At 38.0% G+C, this 18297-nt stretch overlaps 1 protein-coding gene across 2 annotated transcripts in view; it reads right to left on the bottom strand.

Moving 5' to 3' along the window:
- Positions 1-1010: 1010 nt before the first annotated feature.
- RASA3 (RAS p21 protein activator 3) overlaps positions 1011-18297 on the bottom strand; it is a 173255-nt gene continuing 155968 nt past the window's right edge. For both annotated transcript variants that reach the window (XM_025186286.2, XM_075918255.1), the window contains exons 17-24: positions 17926-18003; positions 17308-17381; positions 12667-12773; positions 10478-10560; positions 7073-7281; positions 5649-5752; positions 4226-4409; positions 1011-3600 (exon numbers count right to left, since the gene is read on the bottom strand). In XM_025186286.2, coding sequence (XP_025042071.2) covers positions 3525-3600; positions 4226-4409; positions 5649-5752; positions 7073-7281; positions 10478-10560; positions 12667-12773; positions 17308-17381; positions 17926-18003 — 915 coding nt within the window. In that variant the 3' untranslated portion in view covers positions 1011-3524. The remainder of the gene's footprint in view (positions 3601-4225; positions 4410-5648; positions 5753-7072; positions 7282-10477; positions 10561-12666; positions 12774-17307; positions 17382-17925; positions 18004-18297) is intronic.

Here is an 18297-nt window from a genome sequence, read left to right as displayed (position 1 = left end):
AATCACTAGCCAGATGTCATAGGATTTCTTCTCCCTACACCACAATGGCCCTCCTTTCTGAGGGTACGTCTACACTTGTTCCCTAGTTCGAGCTAGGGATGCAAATGTAGGCAACCGAAATTGCTAATGAAGCGGGGATTTAAATAACCTGCGCTTCATTAGCATGATCTCGCCAGCACGTTACTCTGCTCAACAGCTGATTCAAACCAGGAAGCGTGCGCCGGGGCGCGTTAGTTCCAACCAAACCCCTTGGTTCGAAATAACGTTATTCCTCATATTTTGTTAGTAATGTTAGTTCGAACCAAGGGGTTTGGTTCGAACTAACGCGCTCCGGCGTGCACTTCCTGGTTCGGATCAGCTGTTGAGTGGAGTAACGCACTGGCGAGATCATGCTAATGAAGCATGGGATATTTAAATCCCCGCTTCATTAGCAATTTCGCTCGCCTTCATTTGCATCTCTAGCTCGAACTAGGGAGCAAATGTAGACATACCCCTATTGAACAACACATGGATTGTGGTCTACCTGTGTGGTCCACTGTGCTGGGGAATGGTTGCTTAAAATTGCTCTTCTGTCAGAAACAGGGGTTGGGTATGAAGTGGTTTCTTGTTCACTAGCTGGACTACTGTATGCTACCAGGCATTACGGCAGATTATCTTCTACAAAAGAGATGTTTGCCATCTCCTAACATCCCTGCAAAGACCTACCTGTACAACTGTGGCGAATGCAGTTCAGCAGAGAAAACTAGCAGGTTATGCTTAATTTACAAAAGCTGTGAGTGGGTGAATTAAATGCCCCTTGGAGAAGTTAAACATGCAGAAAACCAGTTACTTAACAGACTGAGTTACTTTTTTCAAGGTTCACACACATTAATTAGCACGGGATGTGTATTATTTACAAAATGGTCTTCTGAACCCTGTACTTGGGTGCTATACTCGCTGGTGCAATAGATTACAGCTGTTATCTAGTCTATTCAGTAAATGGGAATTAAACTTCGATTAGAAGGACACACTTTTCAGAAATAAAACACTTTTAATTGGCAGGTAGAACACACATTACAGGTCATTAGTATTTTATAAACAGAATATTAAGTTACAAATACAGGTTAAAATTGCGAGTAAAATGGCAGCTAACAGCTTGGAGTCCAAAATTTATGTTCTGCAACACTTCTATTTCCCTTCCCCCACTCTCTCTGATGACAATGAATAACATGACGACCATCTACTGTGATTCTGATATACAGCATGTTCACATAGAACAAAGAAATCCCATTCCTAACACCACCACTAACAGAGAATTTCAGACTAAGTCAGTCATCTTATATGACCAAATGCAATGATGAGGACACTGCTGAAGATTTATTTGGTAACACTTTAGGAAAAGATACAAATATCTTCACATTAAAAAACCGAAGTTGAATATTTTCTGATCTAATTCAACTGAAAAAACAATACCAAGCTCTGCCACAGAGCTTCTGTGTAATCTCAGCCATATGCTTATCGAGGAGAGTTATGGCATAACCCAATTAACCAACACACAGAGAGATATATTTTATATTTTGCAGGATCTTTAATTCCCCTCCTCAACAACTTTTGTTGATATTAGTGAGATACATACTTCATTTCACTTGTGCTACACTCAGAATGCCTTAATACACATAAAAAAACTATTTAATGTACTAAAGCTTGAATCATTTTCAGCAAACTTTTATTTAAATATATTTTTTAAAAATTTAAAAACTTTCCAAAAAGCCAAGTGGTGCCAGGACAGCATAGATTTCAGGGTTTAAACTTTATTCAGTAGAAAGCCATCTACAAAGAGCTATGCTTGGGTCTCATTCTGATTTTGAAAAATGGTACTGCTTTTTCATTGCAGCAAGGGGAGTGCTTAGAGCTCTGTGCCTGACAGCTGAAATATACCAAGTTGTTTAACCTCCTCTTAAAATACCAAGCATTGTTGTATCATGTTGGTCCTAGGATATTAAAGATGGGGGAGTAGCGGTAACATCTTTGATTGGACCAACTTTTGTTGGTGAGGGAGCCAAGCTCTTAAGCTTACTGAGGTTACGTCTAGACGACACTTCTCTGTTGACAGAGAGATGTAGATTAGGCATGTCAAAATTGCTAATGAAGCAGAGATTTAAATATCCACGCTTCATTAGCATAAACATGGCTGCCGCTTTTTTGACATGGAGCTTTTTAGAAAAAAAAAAGGCAGTCTAGACGCGGATCTGTTGAAAAATAAACCCTTTTTTGACAGATCCCGTATTCCTCAAAAAATGACATTTACAGGATCTGTCGAAAAAGGGTTTATTTTTCGACAGATCTGCGTCTACACTGCTGGGTTTTTTTCCAAAAAAGCTCCGTGTTGAAAAAAAGCGGCCATGTTTATGCTAATGAAGCGCGGGATATTTAAATCCCTGCTTCAGTAGCAGTTTTGACATGCCTAATCTACATCTCTGTCGACAGAGAGGTATAGTCTAGACACAGCCCCAGAGTTCTTCCTCAAGTCTGGGAAATGTAAACTGGAAAGCTCGTCTCTCCCACCAACAGAAGAAGTTGATCCAATAAAATATATCACCTCTTCTACTTTGTCTCTCTAATTTCCTTAAAATGGTACTTCAGAAATAGCCATTCAAATCTTATTGTGATTAGACTGTGTATCAAATTCATGCCAATGCTATATGTTTTCTTTCACATACTGTAATTCATTTTAGTTAACTTCATTACGGAACCAAGGTTTCATAGTGAAAACAAAAGTCCACTGAAGGTTTTGTAGAAACAACACCGTATCTCAAAAATGTCAAGAGTACCATTCAGATCTGGATTGCAATTAAAAACTGTGAATCCTTAACAGAAATTATGCTGCTGTAAAAACAAAAGGCCTAATCCTCGACTAGCTCTTGATAATACAAGCTACAATGTGGGAGACTACACTAAAAAAAGGGGGCTTTTTTACCATTTCCTTTTTTAAGGTAGGCATTAAAGCAAAGTGTTGCTAAGCTTTCCCTAATATAGCATGCAAATGTGTGACATACAATAATGAGGAACAAAACAAAACAAAACAACCAACCAACCAAAAAAAAAAAAAACCCCAACACAAATAAACAGTAACAAACAATTCTAGAAAATACTGCCCCTCCTCCAACAGTCTGCTTGGTTTCAGCAATGTGAGGAATTGCCAGATGTCACGATAAAGTCCACACATCTTGATCATTGAACTGATCACTAGATTCCAAGAAACCAAAGCAAATTTAAAACCATACACACACACACACACACACACACACACCAGCTGCCTAAAAGGCAGAGTTCAGCCATCTGTTGATAAACAGATGAATAAAGTGCATAGCAACTATCTTAACAGTTCTTGAAGAGAGAACAACACACTTAGCAAGTCCCAAAGTTTGTAAGCTTGACACTTTGTATCTACATTTTGCTACATGCGGCTTCCCTTTGATTAAGTTTTTAAGCTTGTTGCTTCATTGATTTGACCCTTCAGCACCATCTTTGATCTCCTTCACACTTTAAATGGAATGTGCTGAGATTTCAGATTGTTGCCTGATGTAACTCTGGAAACTCTTGTCCCCTATAGGATGTTCCCTAAAGAGGGAGGGAAAAAGTTGGTGGAACTGTTATATTTATATTTTATTGCTTGTTGGAATAAAATGATCTGACAATAGTTATATTGCAACAAAAACCATAAAAGCAAATATTTACTAGAACAGAGGTAAGTCAATTTCAGTTGTAGTTGTGTATCTGAGTTGAACTAGGGGAATTAATGGGGAATTTCTGTTTCAGTGGGTCTTTTTTAAACATCAAGTATATCCAGAGCTTTGAATGAGCACTCTTTTTTATATTCAGTATAAATCAAAATAAATGGATGTAACAGACTGCACTAATATTTTAACTGAACTCTATATAATCTTCAGGTCTAAACAGAGGCATTTTTCTGACATGTAGCTCACGTTTTATGCGCATGTGTTCCTTTTTTCATAATAGTCTTGGCTATAAAGTTTCCACTTTACATACTTTTTACCACTGTCACTATTTTGTCAAAAGAAAGCATTTTACAAATTACTTAAAAATTGTTCCAAGCAGACTAAGCCTACATCAACTTCTTACACTGGTTGCATTTGTAGGATTTTTCCTACTTTATTGTTTTGAAAACCAGAATATAACCAAATCAAATTATGTTTTACAGAGCTATTGAACAACCTATACTTACTGGCTTCCATATTTTGTCTTCTTGAATTTATCCCTCTTATACTGAGCATGTTCTTGCTCTAAAGTTACAACACCTTCTATGATCTGCTTTAGTGTTTTATACGTCTCCTTTGGGTCATCAATGATAAATGTTGAATACTCTTCTTGTTCAGGCCCATCATATACAGATTTGCTACCACAAGCCTCTATGAAAACAAATAAAAGAAGTAGGACAGGTACACTGTAAAAAATAGTTTAATTAGGGTCACATAAGCCAACCACTGTCACTTTATTGAAAATTAGTAACTAATTATCAGAAAATTATTATCTTGCTTCTTAATCAATAGTACTTCTAAATGAAAGCCTGACTTCATGCACAAGAGCTGTTCTTCCTCATTTTGCACAAAAAGCCCCTCTTGCACAAGAGCTGTTCTTCCTCATTTTTTCAGGAAGAACGGCTCTTGTGCAAGAGGGGGTTTTTGCGCAAAAGAAGTGGGTTGTGCCCATGAAAGCTCATGATACCATCTAAATTTTTGTTAGTCTCTAAAGTGCTGCACGACTATTTGTTGTTTCTTAAAGTTTTTCCAGGCACAGACTAACTCGGCTACCCCCTTAAACTTACAAATTGTATGACATTCTGCAGAAGTGCTGTAAAAAGGATAACAGCAATCTGAAGCAAATCAGAGCCTCAATAACATCTGCCTAGACTAAGAGCATTCTAAAAATGTGAGAAATTACTACACTCAATATATATCAATATACTTTCTATGCTATAAGAAGGTTTTGTTGGCCATGTGATTAGGACACTTCAAAATATGTGTTTCCTGCTTATATTAATAAATCAAATGCCTCGTAGCATGGCCTACTTTCATGTCACAATGGGGCTCACACTAGAAATAGGAAGAGTGAATATTTTAATCTGTTTCTGTTTTTCACTGGTTTTCTAGGATTTCTTCTTTTCAATATTAGTTTCCCATTTACCTCTCCTTGCTGAGATGGCTGTGTCAAAGCAGGGTTTTTCAAATACTGAGACAAGGTACTGTTTCTGGGCAATGATGATTCAAAATTGGAGGGAAGACAAGCAGAGAGCAGCAACTCAAAGTGGAAGGGGGATCTTAAGTTTGTAAATGCATAGTGAACAGAAATGGATTTAAGTACGCTAATTTGCCAATTGAGAGCATGCAAATTATGCTCTGTGCCTATTACTACTCTGGGGTTAAGACCATATTTCAAACAACTGTATAACATGCAGAGAATCTGTTAGGTCTCTTCCACTGTGTTTACAAAAAATAAGTTACCTAACCTTTCACAGCAGCAATAAAAAGTTAAATGATGATCACAGTGTAATGTTAGTGTGTGTCTGCATAGTTGGGCAACAGATATTAGGAGCATAACATTATGTTCTTATTTTGAGAAGTGGTGAAATGATACTTCTTCATACCCACCTTGCATTTTCTCCAATTTTGGCATATACAAATTGAAAAGGGAGTAGATGCGTTCAGTCTCTCTATCTCCATCAATGTCTAGTTGTATATTTGCAGGAAGGCCTCTGTACAACATCAAAAAGGGAGGCAGAGATAGTATCATGCTATGTCAGCTTGGCTTTAACAATCTTTTTTACATCATGGGAGCAACACTGAAGTCCTAATATCATGAACATGGAAGCGTGAATCATTTTCAGATTTATATGCAAGCATTAAAAGCAAGGTTTTGCTAAACTTTCTTCATTCCTGTAAATGTGTGGCAAATCATACAGTAACTCTACAAACCTAATGGGTACAGAAGTTTGTATCATTTCCTTGTTTGAAAGTATTCAAGAAAGGGTGCTAGTCAGTGTTCCCTCTAAATTGCGGGGCAGTCCTGCCTAGTCAGACGCTCAGGGCTCCATGCATGGAGCTGACTGACTGGATCACCTGTGAAGCTGCATTTCCTTACAGTTTAGAGGGAACACTAGTGCTAGTCTGAGCATTCTGGATCTGGAAGCTTCCTGTTTTGCCACACAGCAGGTCAGGGTGATGCCACTTTAAACAACCGTGTTGCCTATCCAACACGCCTAAGCTTTAACTCAGAAAAGAAGATATTTAAAGATACTGTGGGGATTAATGAATGTGATACAGGCAGACAGATATAGTGAGAGCTAACTAAGGCTATGTCTACACTTCACTCCTCTTCCGGGAAAAGCTACACAAATTGTGAACTGCAATTTGCGTAGCTTTTTCTGCTTCTTTTTTTCAGAAGAGGCTTTTCCGACATTTGGCTCATCCATCTACAACTGTTCCCTTTTTCAGAACATCCCTTCTTCCTTGTAAAATGAGATTTACAGGGATGCCGAAAAAGCGTGTCTGCTCTTCTGAAAAAGATTTCGGAAGAGCAGATGCATTTCCCGGACGTGGCAGAGTTTTTCTGGGATACCTCCAGTATCCCGGGAAAACTCAGCAGCGTAGACATACACATAAGTCTCTGACTATTCAACTCTTGACCTCTTGAGGATATGTCTACACTGCACACTAAGTTCAAGATCTGGCACAGGCTCCATTCCGGAAGGCCACAGAGGGTACGTCTACACTGTAACAAAAGACCTGTGTCAGGGACACTACTAGCCCAGGTCAGCTGAATTAGGTTTGCAGGGCTAAAAATGGCAATTTAGACATTCAGGCTGAAGTCCAGCTCTGAAACACTGTGAAAGGGATGGGTTCTCAGAGTCTGGGTTCCAGCCCAAGTCTGAATGTTTATACTGCAGTTTTTAGCCCTGTAGTCTGAACCAAAGTCAGTTGACCCAGGGATTGCCTGTCACAAATATTACCTATTGAGAGGCTACACATACTTAACATGCAGAATTTAAAATAAGCAGTGTCCTACCAATCCTTACCCAGTGCAAGGCGTACAGCCAGGAGTATTATCTGCACTGGCCTTACAGCACAGCCAGTGTCCATTAAGGTATGCGGAAGGGTGGTAGACTGTGAGACGTTTCTTGTTGCACTGGCTAACTTTAGTAAGTATGTCAATCCAGTCCTTGGCCTCGACACAGTTATTTGCCTGGATGTAAAGGACTCTCTCAGGCTGAATCACCTGGAACATCTGAAAACAAGGAAAAAAGCCACAGAGTGAACCACCGATTTAATTTAAAAGAATACCAAGGAAAGGAGGGAGTTTTAACAGCGTAAACCTCTAGTATATTAGAAGGGACGGTCTACTCAGTGAATTCTTAGAGGAAACAGGAAAAGGCCCTAGACCAAAAGATGGCTCTAAAAGCAGTAAGAAATACTGTAAAACACAAATGGATCTGTAAATTGAAAGATTAACTATTTCTTTATAAATAAAACCTACTGTGTTGTGCAACAGGTTAGTTCTACTCCTTCATAATTTGCTTACTGAGGAACACAGTGATAAGTCAGTGATCAGTCAGATTCCAGGATTCAATTTTAGTAATGTTGCAGCTTTAAGTTTTGGAAGGCTGACAGAAAAAACAAATGCAGGGCTGAAAGGAAATGCTATTTGTAGGGGGAAGGGGAAGAACTGAGTTTGGGGATCAGCTGTCATGCTTATTTTGCTTTCACTGAGACACAATTAACTTTTAGAACATATTTAATTTTCTTTCCCTTTTATAACCTCCTGCACACAATAAATATAACCACTAATACTAGTAATAAAGTAACAGAGTGCAGGGGTGTGTTAAGGGCTCAAATCCTTACAATGTTTACATCGTGTTAATGGTTATGCACTCCAAATCATAACTGGGATCCATTGTATAGATGATGTATGAATGTTTATGAAGACACAATCTAAACCCCAAACAACATGCAATCAAAGAAACCACAACTATTATCAATCCTTTTCTCTGCTCTTCCTTCCTCTTGAAAAGGTAACATTTCAAACATAATCCCTTTGTCAGATAAATTGATACCTGAAAATCTGCTGTGGTTAAAGTTACTGAGATAACAGCAAATACTGAAAAGAAAGATCAAGTACTTGAAGTTCGTATAACTTTTCTAAATATTTAGTTGTTAATTGGTTTTTCCCCTATCATGTTTAGCTAAGTTCCCCCAAAATTAAAATCTGCACATTATTGTTTGTATGTGACTTTGTATATGGTTAAGTATTATTCCCATCTGACTGTGTCCTCATGGTTATTGATGTTTTTTTGTATAAACTCACCTTTCTGAATTACAAACAAAGAGATCATTATCCCAGATTTTACACCAACTGGATCAGGGATAGGAAACAGTATTTTAAAAGAAGTTCACTTCAATACATGGCATCATGACACCCTGATCCCTAGGGTTTGTATTTTTGGAAACTGGGAATACCTCTTCTATTTCACAAGTGAACTTCTTGATTTAAATTAAATTTTCACCAAAAGGAAAGAAAGGGGAAGAAAGGCTGCAGCTGGCATTTTTTCCTGTGTTAAGTATTTCACTGATACCAGACTCTAAATAAAAAGGTGTGAACTTCCATGTTTAATTCAGGGCTACATGAAAGTGAATTGTAACACACTGCTTAGCTAAACAATGGAACAGATTTATAAGGGATATATGGTCATGCAATGGAAAACCAATATAAGTGACCCAATGTATGGAAACTGTTACTGAAACACCAACAGTTAAGCCAAGAATTTCAAGTAACTGAAAGATCTTTCAATTTTCAAACAATACCTAACACAGCATTTGTTCTTTAAGAAATGTTCTGCAAAACCAGAGAATTACTTGTAGAACAATTCTCTGCTCAAGGATCCTTAAGACTACTTGATAGAAGAGAGAGACTGACTGGGCTTTCCGTGTCTCTACCTGGTGCTGGCATCCATCACACATTATGAAACTTTCTAGGAATGATAAAAATGATATTTGGTGCAAGATGACAGGAGGATGAACACAGATGTTAAGACAATTTATAATCGCTATGGATCTTTAAACATACTTTGTTTTTAATATGGAGAATCCACATCAGCTGCATCGGCAGCAGGGTTTTAGAATTCTGCCCATATCTTTATATTCTAATTCTACAATCTAAGACAGAAATTCTCTGATATTGAAAAACAAACAATCAACCAGCAGCAAGCCTCATCTAGTGAGGAGGTGGGAAATGGAATATTCTATCATTTCTGGGAGAAACTTGGAGGAATTTTATGTTGAAATATGTTCAGAGATCTGCATTTTCTCTGCCAAAAGGAATGTTTGGCTTCAAAGCAAGGTTTTATTCTGAAAGCTATGTAATGGTTGCATCTTTTGGTTTTTATTCAACAAATATAGAATTGATTATGCACAGAGGAGGTACCCTAAGAAATGGTGAGCTGCAGCCTACTGCATCATGTTACAGACAAACTGCTCTGTGCTACGGTTATCATATTACAGACAGATACATGCCACTGAGTTAAGCGTAGGATCTCACTTTGCTGTACCAATCAGTAAAAACACCATCATAGGACTGGCATTCGGTCTAAGCCTGAACATGACCCGCCCTAGTCCTCAGAGCCTGTGTAATTTAGGAAGTAGAAGGATCATATGATACAGAATCTGGAAGTCATAAAAATTTATGAATAAAACCCATTTTAAATAGATAAATGTGTAGATAATTATCTGTATCAACAGATAAATACATATTTAATTTTATATCTCAGATCTTTTCAGTGGGATTCATGATATCTGTAGTAGCTGACTTTTAGAGGAAGAAGAGGATGAAAAAGTACCCTGACACCACTTACATTCCTACATTTCTAAAAGCAGTTTCTGTACGACGGATGATATAGATCAAATACTTAAAAGCATGCTCTGGTACTCCACTCTAGAGAAATCCTGTCATCCTGCACACATGACCATTCAACAATTATATCACACTATCAAACTTATATTGTGTAAAAGTTACTTGGCATGTGCATGTGATCAATCACACCTCTCTTTCCCATACATTCTGTACCAGATACATACATGCTGTGACAATATGCTCATTGATAGAGTATTGCAAGATAATGTGCTCATTGGTAAACATTCATTCATTCCCAAGGATCAGACCTAGAGCTGATGAGAAGGGCAGAGATTCAGTTGCTTTACTTGAGGTCAAATATCTAGAGTCCAGTCAGCTGATCAGCAGTGAGTGGATAGTACTGTGTGCTGAAGATAACTAAATCTGGATTCAGCTGACCAGGCCAAGTTAAAAATCTCAATGGACTTTACTTTTGGACACCAATGCTATTAGGTACAGCTGTGGCTGTAAGTCTTCCAGTGGAAATCCAACACGAGTTACAAAAGGGAAACAGGAGATTTGAAGATGACCTACTTACATTTTTCATTTTAAAGGACTCCTCCTCCAATTTCTCCACTGCAAGAATGTTTTCTATTGGAATGCTACATAGTGGGTGATCACCTGCAATAAACAATTGAAAAAGCATTTAAGCATCACTTCACCTTCTGTTCTTATTCAAAGCTCTGATTTGATTTCTGTGAAAAAAAGAGTTTAGTGTGACATCAAGAAAACTTGTTTTACGAACATGCTGTCAAGGTCTCAATATTACCTTAATTTCATTTCTGCTTTTAGCTTCAAAATGGGCCACCACCAAACCTTCCCAAAAATCACCTATTCAGGCTATCTGGGAAAGTTGCAGACAGGAGATTTTCCCTCAAGAGTTAGCAAAAAAAGGGAATCCTCCCTGTTGGCTCAGGTGATTAAGAAAGGTGGGCATGATGTAGATATGTTTAAGAGAGTTAACTGATCTAAAAGTGAATGAAATCTGAAAGTGCTCCCTCACCAAACACATGCAACAGAAGTAATAGTTGCTATTCTCTACTCAACCAAAAAAACAATTTAATAGGAAACTCCTGAAATAATAATTAATTAGTACTTTTTATCTAATATTAAAGATTTTACTTATGAACAAATTTTTGAAAGTTCAAAGCATGTACTTAAATCCCAGTGCATTTCAGTTAGTAGTGCAAATGTTATAAATTTAATGAAAGCCTCTAAAGAGAGACTCCATTTCTGGAATCCAATTGATAAGTGATAATGAATGTAAGAATAAGATAATTAATTAATTCAATACAAATGGACATGAATGTGTCTGAGAATAAAAGTGAGACAGATCCAAAAGTTGCAGTTGGATTTCCTCTACAATACTAAGTCTGCACAGTGACCATATGTAGTGTTTTCTCTGGGACTCATTTGAAATGTGGGCTATAATGTGTTATTTATAGTTATTAATGTAAACCATGAAGTATGCAGTTACAACCACAGCTCCCTGGAACTGCCTCACTTTTGAGTGCTTTATACAATATTCCAAATCTTAACAATAAATTAATGCTAAGATATCAATTTCTGGGATTTGGCCTTATCCCATACAAACCCAAACCCATCTTAAGATTAATACCGTGTTCTTCCTTCTCAGCCCATGTGATACACAAGTGTACATGCACACAACAGTGTATGTTAATTACTGATAAGGGACTGTAGAGATTTAGTCCATAATCACACTCCAGTAAGCATGTGGTTTAATTCATATCAAAGCATACCAATTCTCTCTCAATTGATTAGTACCAAGAATACACAGAACGAAAAAAAAAGCCACATACTTTTAAAAAGCATCCATTAAAAATACTCCACTCAGGTATTTTTCTATGTATTGAATTTTCTGCAGTTACAGATTTACAGAAATTCATCTCAGAGGAGTAGCCACAGGTTAGTCTCTGAGCGGTCGACAAAGGCTTCCCTTGTCGACTGTGGTGCATCTAGACTGTCCCGGTGTGCCGGACAGGGCTGGCCCGAGCCATTTTGGCGCCCTGGGTCCAGGCGCGCGGTGCCACTCCCAGGGCGCACGGCACATGTGTACACCAGCCACGGACGCTGGCACGGGGCCCGTCCGCTGGGACGCTTGGCGCATGTGCGGCTGGTCACAGCCACTGATGCGCAAGCCCAGGGCCTGCCCCTGGGGCGCACGGCGCATGCGCTGCGCTGCCCTGCCAGCGCTGCTGGCGCACGCGCCGGGCAGTGCAGGGCCCCACAGCTGTTGGGGCAAGGGTGCTGCTGTTCAGTGCTGGAGGCGCAGGGCGCATGGCTCTTGATGGCAGCTGTAAGGATGCCGCACGCCCCTTACAGCTGCCATCAGGCGCTCCCCATGGGTTGATGCCCTGGGCAGCTGCCCGGCTCGCCCATGCCTCCGTCCGGCCCTGGTGCCAGATCAGCTGATCGTTGGCACAGCCTGGCAGCCATTTTGATGTAAATGAAGTGGCGATTATTTTAATCGCCGCTTCATTTTGCTATGTCTAGTAAACTCATCTACATGGCTCCGTCGACAGAGCCACATAGTCTAGACATACCCTAAGGTGCCACAGGACTGCACATTGTTTTTATAGAAATTAGGTTTTTATTGTAAAGTACATTATCAAGGAGCTCCTTCTGTTCTCTTAGACGCTTCTGTATGCTTAACCCATTGTTTTATTAGTGAAAAGTTAGAAAACAGAAAAAGCAAACCTTTGTTACCTTTGCTTTTCTGATACGTAAATTCATGGTTAGTCAGGCGAAACCATCTTTTCTTGAAGTTTTTCATACCAAATCGTTTCCTTCCTTGTGCTCTTTTGATCATAAACCTACCGTAAACAGAAAAGCGTTGTTATATTTACTCTTTCAATTTCAATACCAAGTTGTCAAACTCCAGGGCTACACTACAAGGTTTTTGCGCAAAAACCGGCGGAGCATCCACACCTCAAGTGCGCTTTTGTGCAAGTAAATCGGCAGAAAAGAAGGCTTTGGGTGGTACAGTTATTCCTCTCCCCATGAGGAATAACTCCTTTTTGCAGAAGAGTTCTTGCACAAAAAGGCAAGTGTGGATGCTCCGCAGGGGTTTCTTGTGCAAGAAAAAGCACAGGTACTCTGATGGCTATCAGAGAATGTCAATCAGAGCTTTCTTGTGCAAGAGTGTCCATGCAGTGTGCATGCAATCTTGCGCAAAAGCACATTGCTTTTGCGATGCGCTTTGAGGTCTGGACGCGCTTTTGTGCAAGAAGTTTTTGCGGAAGAACTCTTCCACACAAGGCTTCTTGTGCAAAAACCCTGCAGTGTAGACAAAGCCCAAGAGAACATATTGAATACTTTCTAATACTAGATTCCTCTCTAGGCTACAACCTAACCAGTTGACTACAATCTACAAGCTGTATCACACCCTGCATCTATACTAGGAAAACAGTGAAACTTAGCTTGTTTGTAATTGCTACAATTAACCTAACTTTTTTTCCCAGTCAAGACAGAGTCTAAGAGGCATGATTTTCAACCTCTAAAAAAGATGTAACAAAACCTCTTTATTACAAGAACTGTCTTATGTGATTTAATCACACATATTCTGTAAATAAATAAAATCTTCAATGTCCTAGAATGCCATTTTCAACTAACCAAATGATGTGGCAGTTAAAAAATACAGATTTTTATCAAAACATAAACTGGTCGGTCAAAAGCCACTGCCACTAGTAATTTTGAATTTTTCGTTTATTGATTTGTTTGTACTCTCAGATAGCAAGGTACTAAGAACTATATTATATCTACTATATGCCTAAATTAACCCATAATTTCAAGGTAACATAGGAAAATATGACATTAATTTCATTATGTTTTGTAGAACCTTTAGTGAATCTATATCTATATAGAGAGAGTATGTGTCCCCAAGATGGAAAACTATTTTACACAGTGTATCTCATTGGATTCATATGTTCAACGAATGGTGCTGGATAAGATAACACAATAGAGCCATTAAAAACTACTTGCTATTGAAGCTATATTTATCGGACACAAAGGTAACATACAACACAATGAACACACACAATACAGAGAAGTAATAGGGAGAGGCTTAAGGCAATTTAGGATCTCACTACATGTATTTGTACCAGTAGGGGAGCCAGAACACTTTGAATAACAAACACATAATCCCCATTTCTGATAGAATACCCATAAGGCCTTATCTATTCTACTGCAGGCTGTCAATCTAAGTTACGCAACTTCAGCTATGAGAATAACGTAGCTGAAGAGGGCGTACTTCATGGTATCTTCAGAGTGGTGAGTTGACAGCTACCCTCTCCCATCAACTTTGCCTACTCTTCTCGGTTTGGTGGAATTCCGAGTTGATGGAAGAGTGCTCGGCAGTTGATTTATTACAGACTGAGAACCTAATAAAAGCCTGTTTCTCGAAGGCATTCCAGCCTAAATGCACTCACATTGCTCTATTTAGTACTGTGCTGTACTGTTCCCTGCAGTGCATTTAGACTGTAAAATTCTTGGGGCAGAGGTTTGTTTTATACTTGGCAAAACCCATTTACTGTAGTGTAGGCACTTACAGAGCTATGTAACTTCTACAAAATCTATCCATTCCCATAAGGTTTGGACAGCAACAGTCTCTTCTCAGTCTTTATTCCTGGATCATTTGAGAAAGACAATGGAGCTGCCTGTCTGACAGTGCATGTCAAGCCCTTCTAATGTCAACCAAGTTGATAATCCCTTCAGGTTTTGCAGGTAGGCAATCTCAGAATAAGAGTGGCTGCCCTAAGAAAAGGGATAAGCAGCAATGTTCCTTCTATTTTTTCCATCTCTGTGCAGAATACATTTTGTTATGTGCACCATCAGTAGAAACACATGCTGCCAGCTGTGGGTGCTCTGCTAATCAGCTGGGCAGCATTTCAATCTTTCCTGGGTGGCCGGCTAAGTGCACAGCTTACAGGGAAGACTGGTGTGCAGACTGAGGAAAAACACCTCACTAAGTTCTATTTTTTGCCATGCAGACATCCTCAAAGGTGACCTGCACAAATACCTTCGTGTTTTCAAAAGAGAGTTTATTTTTGATGTGTGAACTTAGTACCCCATAATTAACAGCACATTTCTAATTACAGTCCCTCCTTCTATTTACAAACTTGAGAGTCATTAAGACAGTCTGTCTCTACTTCTAAGGAAGATCCTGACTTTGGTATTAAAATAAGAGCAGCTTTTGAAGCCCATAAGCTACCTACAATAATTTAAAACAAAAAAACAAAGTGTCATGCTTTCATTACCTTGGTAGGCAAGCAGAAAGTGTTTCAAGGTCAGTTTAAAGTATTTCCTTGTTTCTAAAATTCATATAATATTTGGGGAACTGGACTGAACAAACATATAAAGGAAAAATCTTATCAGAGTTAATTGGCCAAAGAGACTTTTTATTCCTCCCCTTTGTGGGAGATTTAAATGAGGATCTATTTCAGTTTTGCTTGGATGCATTAGTGTGAATGCCCTTCGAGCACGAGAATGCCAGCTCTCTTCCCTTTGGAAATAGCCCAACAGTTAACTGTTGAGCAGTGATGTCAATGCTTGGTGCCAGCATTGCATAGGCCAGAGGCTAACCCACTCATCTCGGGCACTGGATGGCCATTTAAAGGTACACACTCCACAGAGTGAGTTACAGAAGCTCTTTATATAGAAAGAAAAAAGATTAAAATTAAATTAAATTTAAAAAAGCAGAGCAAAGGCATAAAGAAAACTAAGCATCCAGGCAACTGCTCTGGAGGAAAAAAAATTGAATTAATGGTTGGGAGATAATTTGCCTTTTTTAATGATAAGGCATGACACTTACAAGATAAGGTGGAGGAACTACCCAGCTACAGCTCACTCTTCAACCTTGAAAATAACTTATTTGTATGTTGCTGAAACAGTGCCTAGAAGATATATGCTGACGTCTTAATCAATTGCAATGAGATTTTAGGAATCTGTATGCTAAACATTAAATAAACTCCATCAGCCTTGAAACATCTGCCTACAGATAAAAAGTACTTTACCGTTTTCAGCATCTTTCAAAAAAAATTAAGATATTGTTGAGATGTGTGGACAAATTCTCTCTGTAGGTTTTATATTTGCATTTCAGGGTAATTAAACAGAAAAATCCTTGCTAAACGTAAGTCAGATATCTCTGTGCTATGAAGGAGGGACACATGGTGAGCAGGTAGCTATGGCAAAGCACCAAGTGTCCCTACCATCTTACCTGCATGAACTATTACCATCAACTTTCTTTACTGTTAGTTTAAGAGTCCTTATAACAGCAGCCAGCAGGCCGAGCAAGAAAAGACAGGAAAAAAATCAGACAAGAGCAAAAGAAAGACAGAGGCAGAAAAGTCATGGTTAAGAGTCAGAAGGGAAAAAAGTTACAAATTATACGTTTATATTAAAAAAGCAAAAGAATGATAATGCACAGAATAAAAAACAGACATGCCAGCTTCTGAGGACTATCACAGAAGTGAAGTGAACTGTACAGGTTAAAGAGAGAGAAGATGTTCAAACTTTCACAGTTAAAAGTTGTCATCATTTTCAATGTAAACCTAATATATTATTTAATTTATAAAATCTATTGTGAAAGTTTACTCTAGGTAGCAATTTATCTTACTAAGCTCAGGAGAAATTCTCAAAAAGGTTTTATTTTCAAAAGAAATTATCTAGCTGCCTACACATTGTACTTAGGCATTTTTATAGACTCATTTTAAAGCAAAAATTGTCAGTAATTAGTCTATGTAACTGCTCTTGTGTATGGAAATTGCCTTAAAAAGCAGAGACACTTCTTTGAAGTTTTTCCCCATGAGCTGAAATCAGTCTCATTTCAAGATTCTAACAAAACTCAAAAAGCCACTTTCAGATCTCATCCCTAATTTTTTTCTACAAAAATTAGTTAATATTATCAGCTGGATTTGATAGCATAAAGGTAATGGCAAACCCCATCAAAAGGGTTTGCCTCCTCCACAATATCAAGATTAAAGTATTAGGTGTCTATCTAGGGAATGGAACTTTGCAGCTGTTGTTAGTTTGAGTCACAACCTTAACCTTCTTTTAACAAAGGGGCAGTTTAACTTAACTCTACACTAATTATGGTAATTAAGGTCTATAGGCTTTTCTTGTACAAAAATTTTAGAATACATGTGAAATTAAAATGTTTAAATCAACAAAAGGATGTTAAAATAAACTAGCAACCACAGTTGATAGTGAAAACAATGCAATTTTTTTCTACATATATATTTTCCCTTGTAACATATGTAGTGGGGAAGTAGGTGCCTTAATTATACTATAGCTGCCTTAGTTATACTATACACAGAAATACAAGATATTTTATCATGAAGACATTCTTACCCTTCTTTAAGCAGTATAGGTTGCTCTATACTTTTGTGATCCCTCCTTCCAGAGGATGAAATCAAATCTAAGAACTTGAGACAGACAAAGAATATTAATAAAATAAGAGTACAATAGAAGCCACATTAAAATATTTATATTTACATACTACTGTAGTACTAGATAATGCTCTAACAATATTTGAAAAAAGAATACAGCATACAGTTAGGGAATTTGGGAAGGTTTCCTGGATGGTAAATTAAGAACAGCTCATATGTAACAGTGCCTCTTAGTTCAAGAAGTATACATCCACACTTCTTTATACCCTCTTCACATATTACTCAACCTCCTTGATTTAGTTTTGGACCAGACTGTTTTCTTTACAGGTTTGCAGGATAATGTGGAATGTGTATACCCATTAAATCTAACCTATAGTAATATTTAAGAAGTGTGGCTTCCAACAAATTCTATGGATTTTTATATGCACTGTATTCCCTGCATATTTCATGAGCGCTACTACTACTGAATCTGTTTTTTCCTGTGAGTGTTTGGTGTTCTGTAAATATTATACTACTTGGATGGTTCCAAAAATCAGTTTCAATAGGCAGATTATGTATTCAATGCATGGTTGTTACTTACATTTTTAACTGCATCTGCATATTTCTGCTCATTAAAATAATCATAAAAAGTGGCCATGTAAGATTCCTTGAAGCTGGCCTGAAATGCAAACAACCAACCAATATTTTTGTGTCTTTCAATACAACTAAATCTCAACATCAACAAACTTGGAATATAAATTTCCCTACTCGAACCACCATTCCATTTTCCCTATCTGCAAAAAAGGATGTTATAGATATAAAAGATATAAAAGCTATTTTCAGGTTGTTTAGAGGTAATATGAAGCATTATCGAGAAAGTTCTCAGGCTAAGATAATTTCTATTACACAAATGCATTTCTATGTAATTTCTATCACAATGCATTCCATATTTTCAATTCAAGATATTTACTTT

Source organism: Pelodiscus sinensis, chromosome 1 (genome assembly GCF_049634645.1).
Source record: "Pelodiscus sinensis isolate JC-2024 chromosome 1, ASM4963464v1, whole genome shotgun sequence".
In the NCBI taxonomy this organism is placed as follows: Eukaryota; Metazoa; Chordata; order Testudines; family Trionychidae; genus Pelodiscus; species Pelodiscus sinensis.
This window is presented reverse-complemented; position numbering and strand designations above follow the sequence as displayed.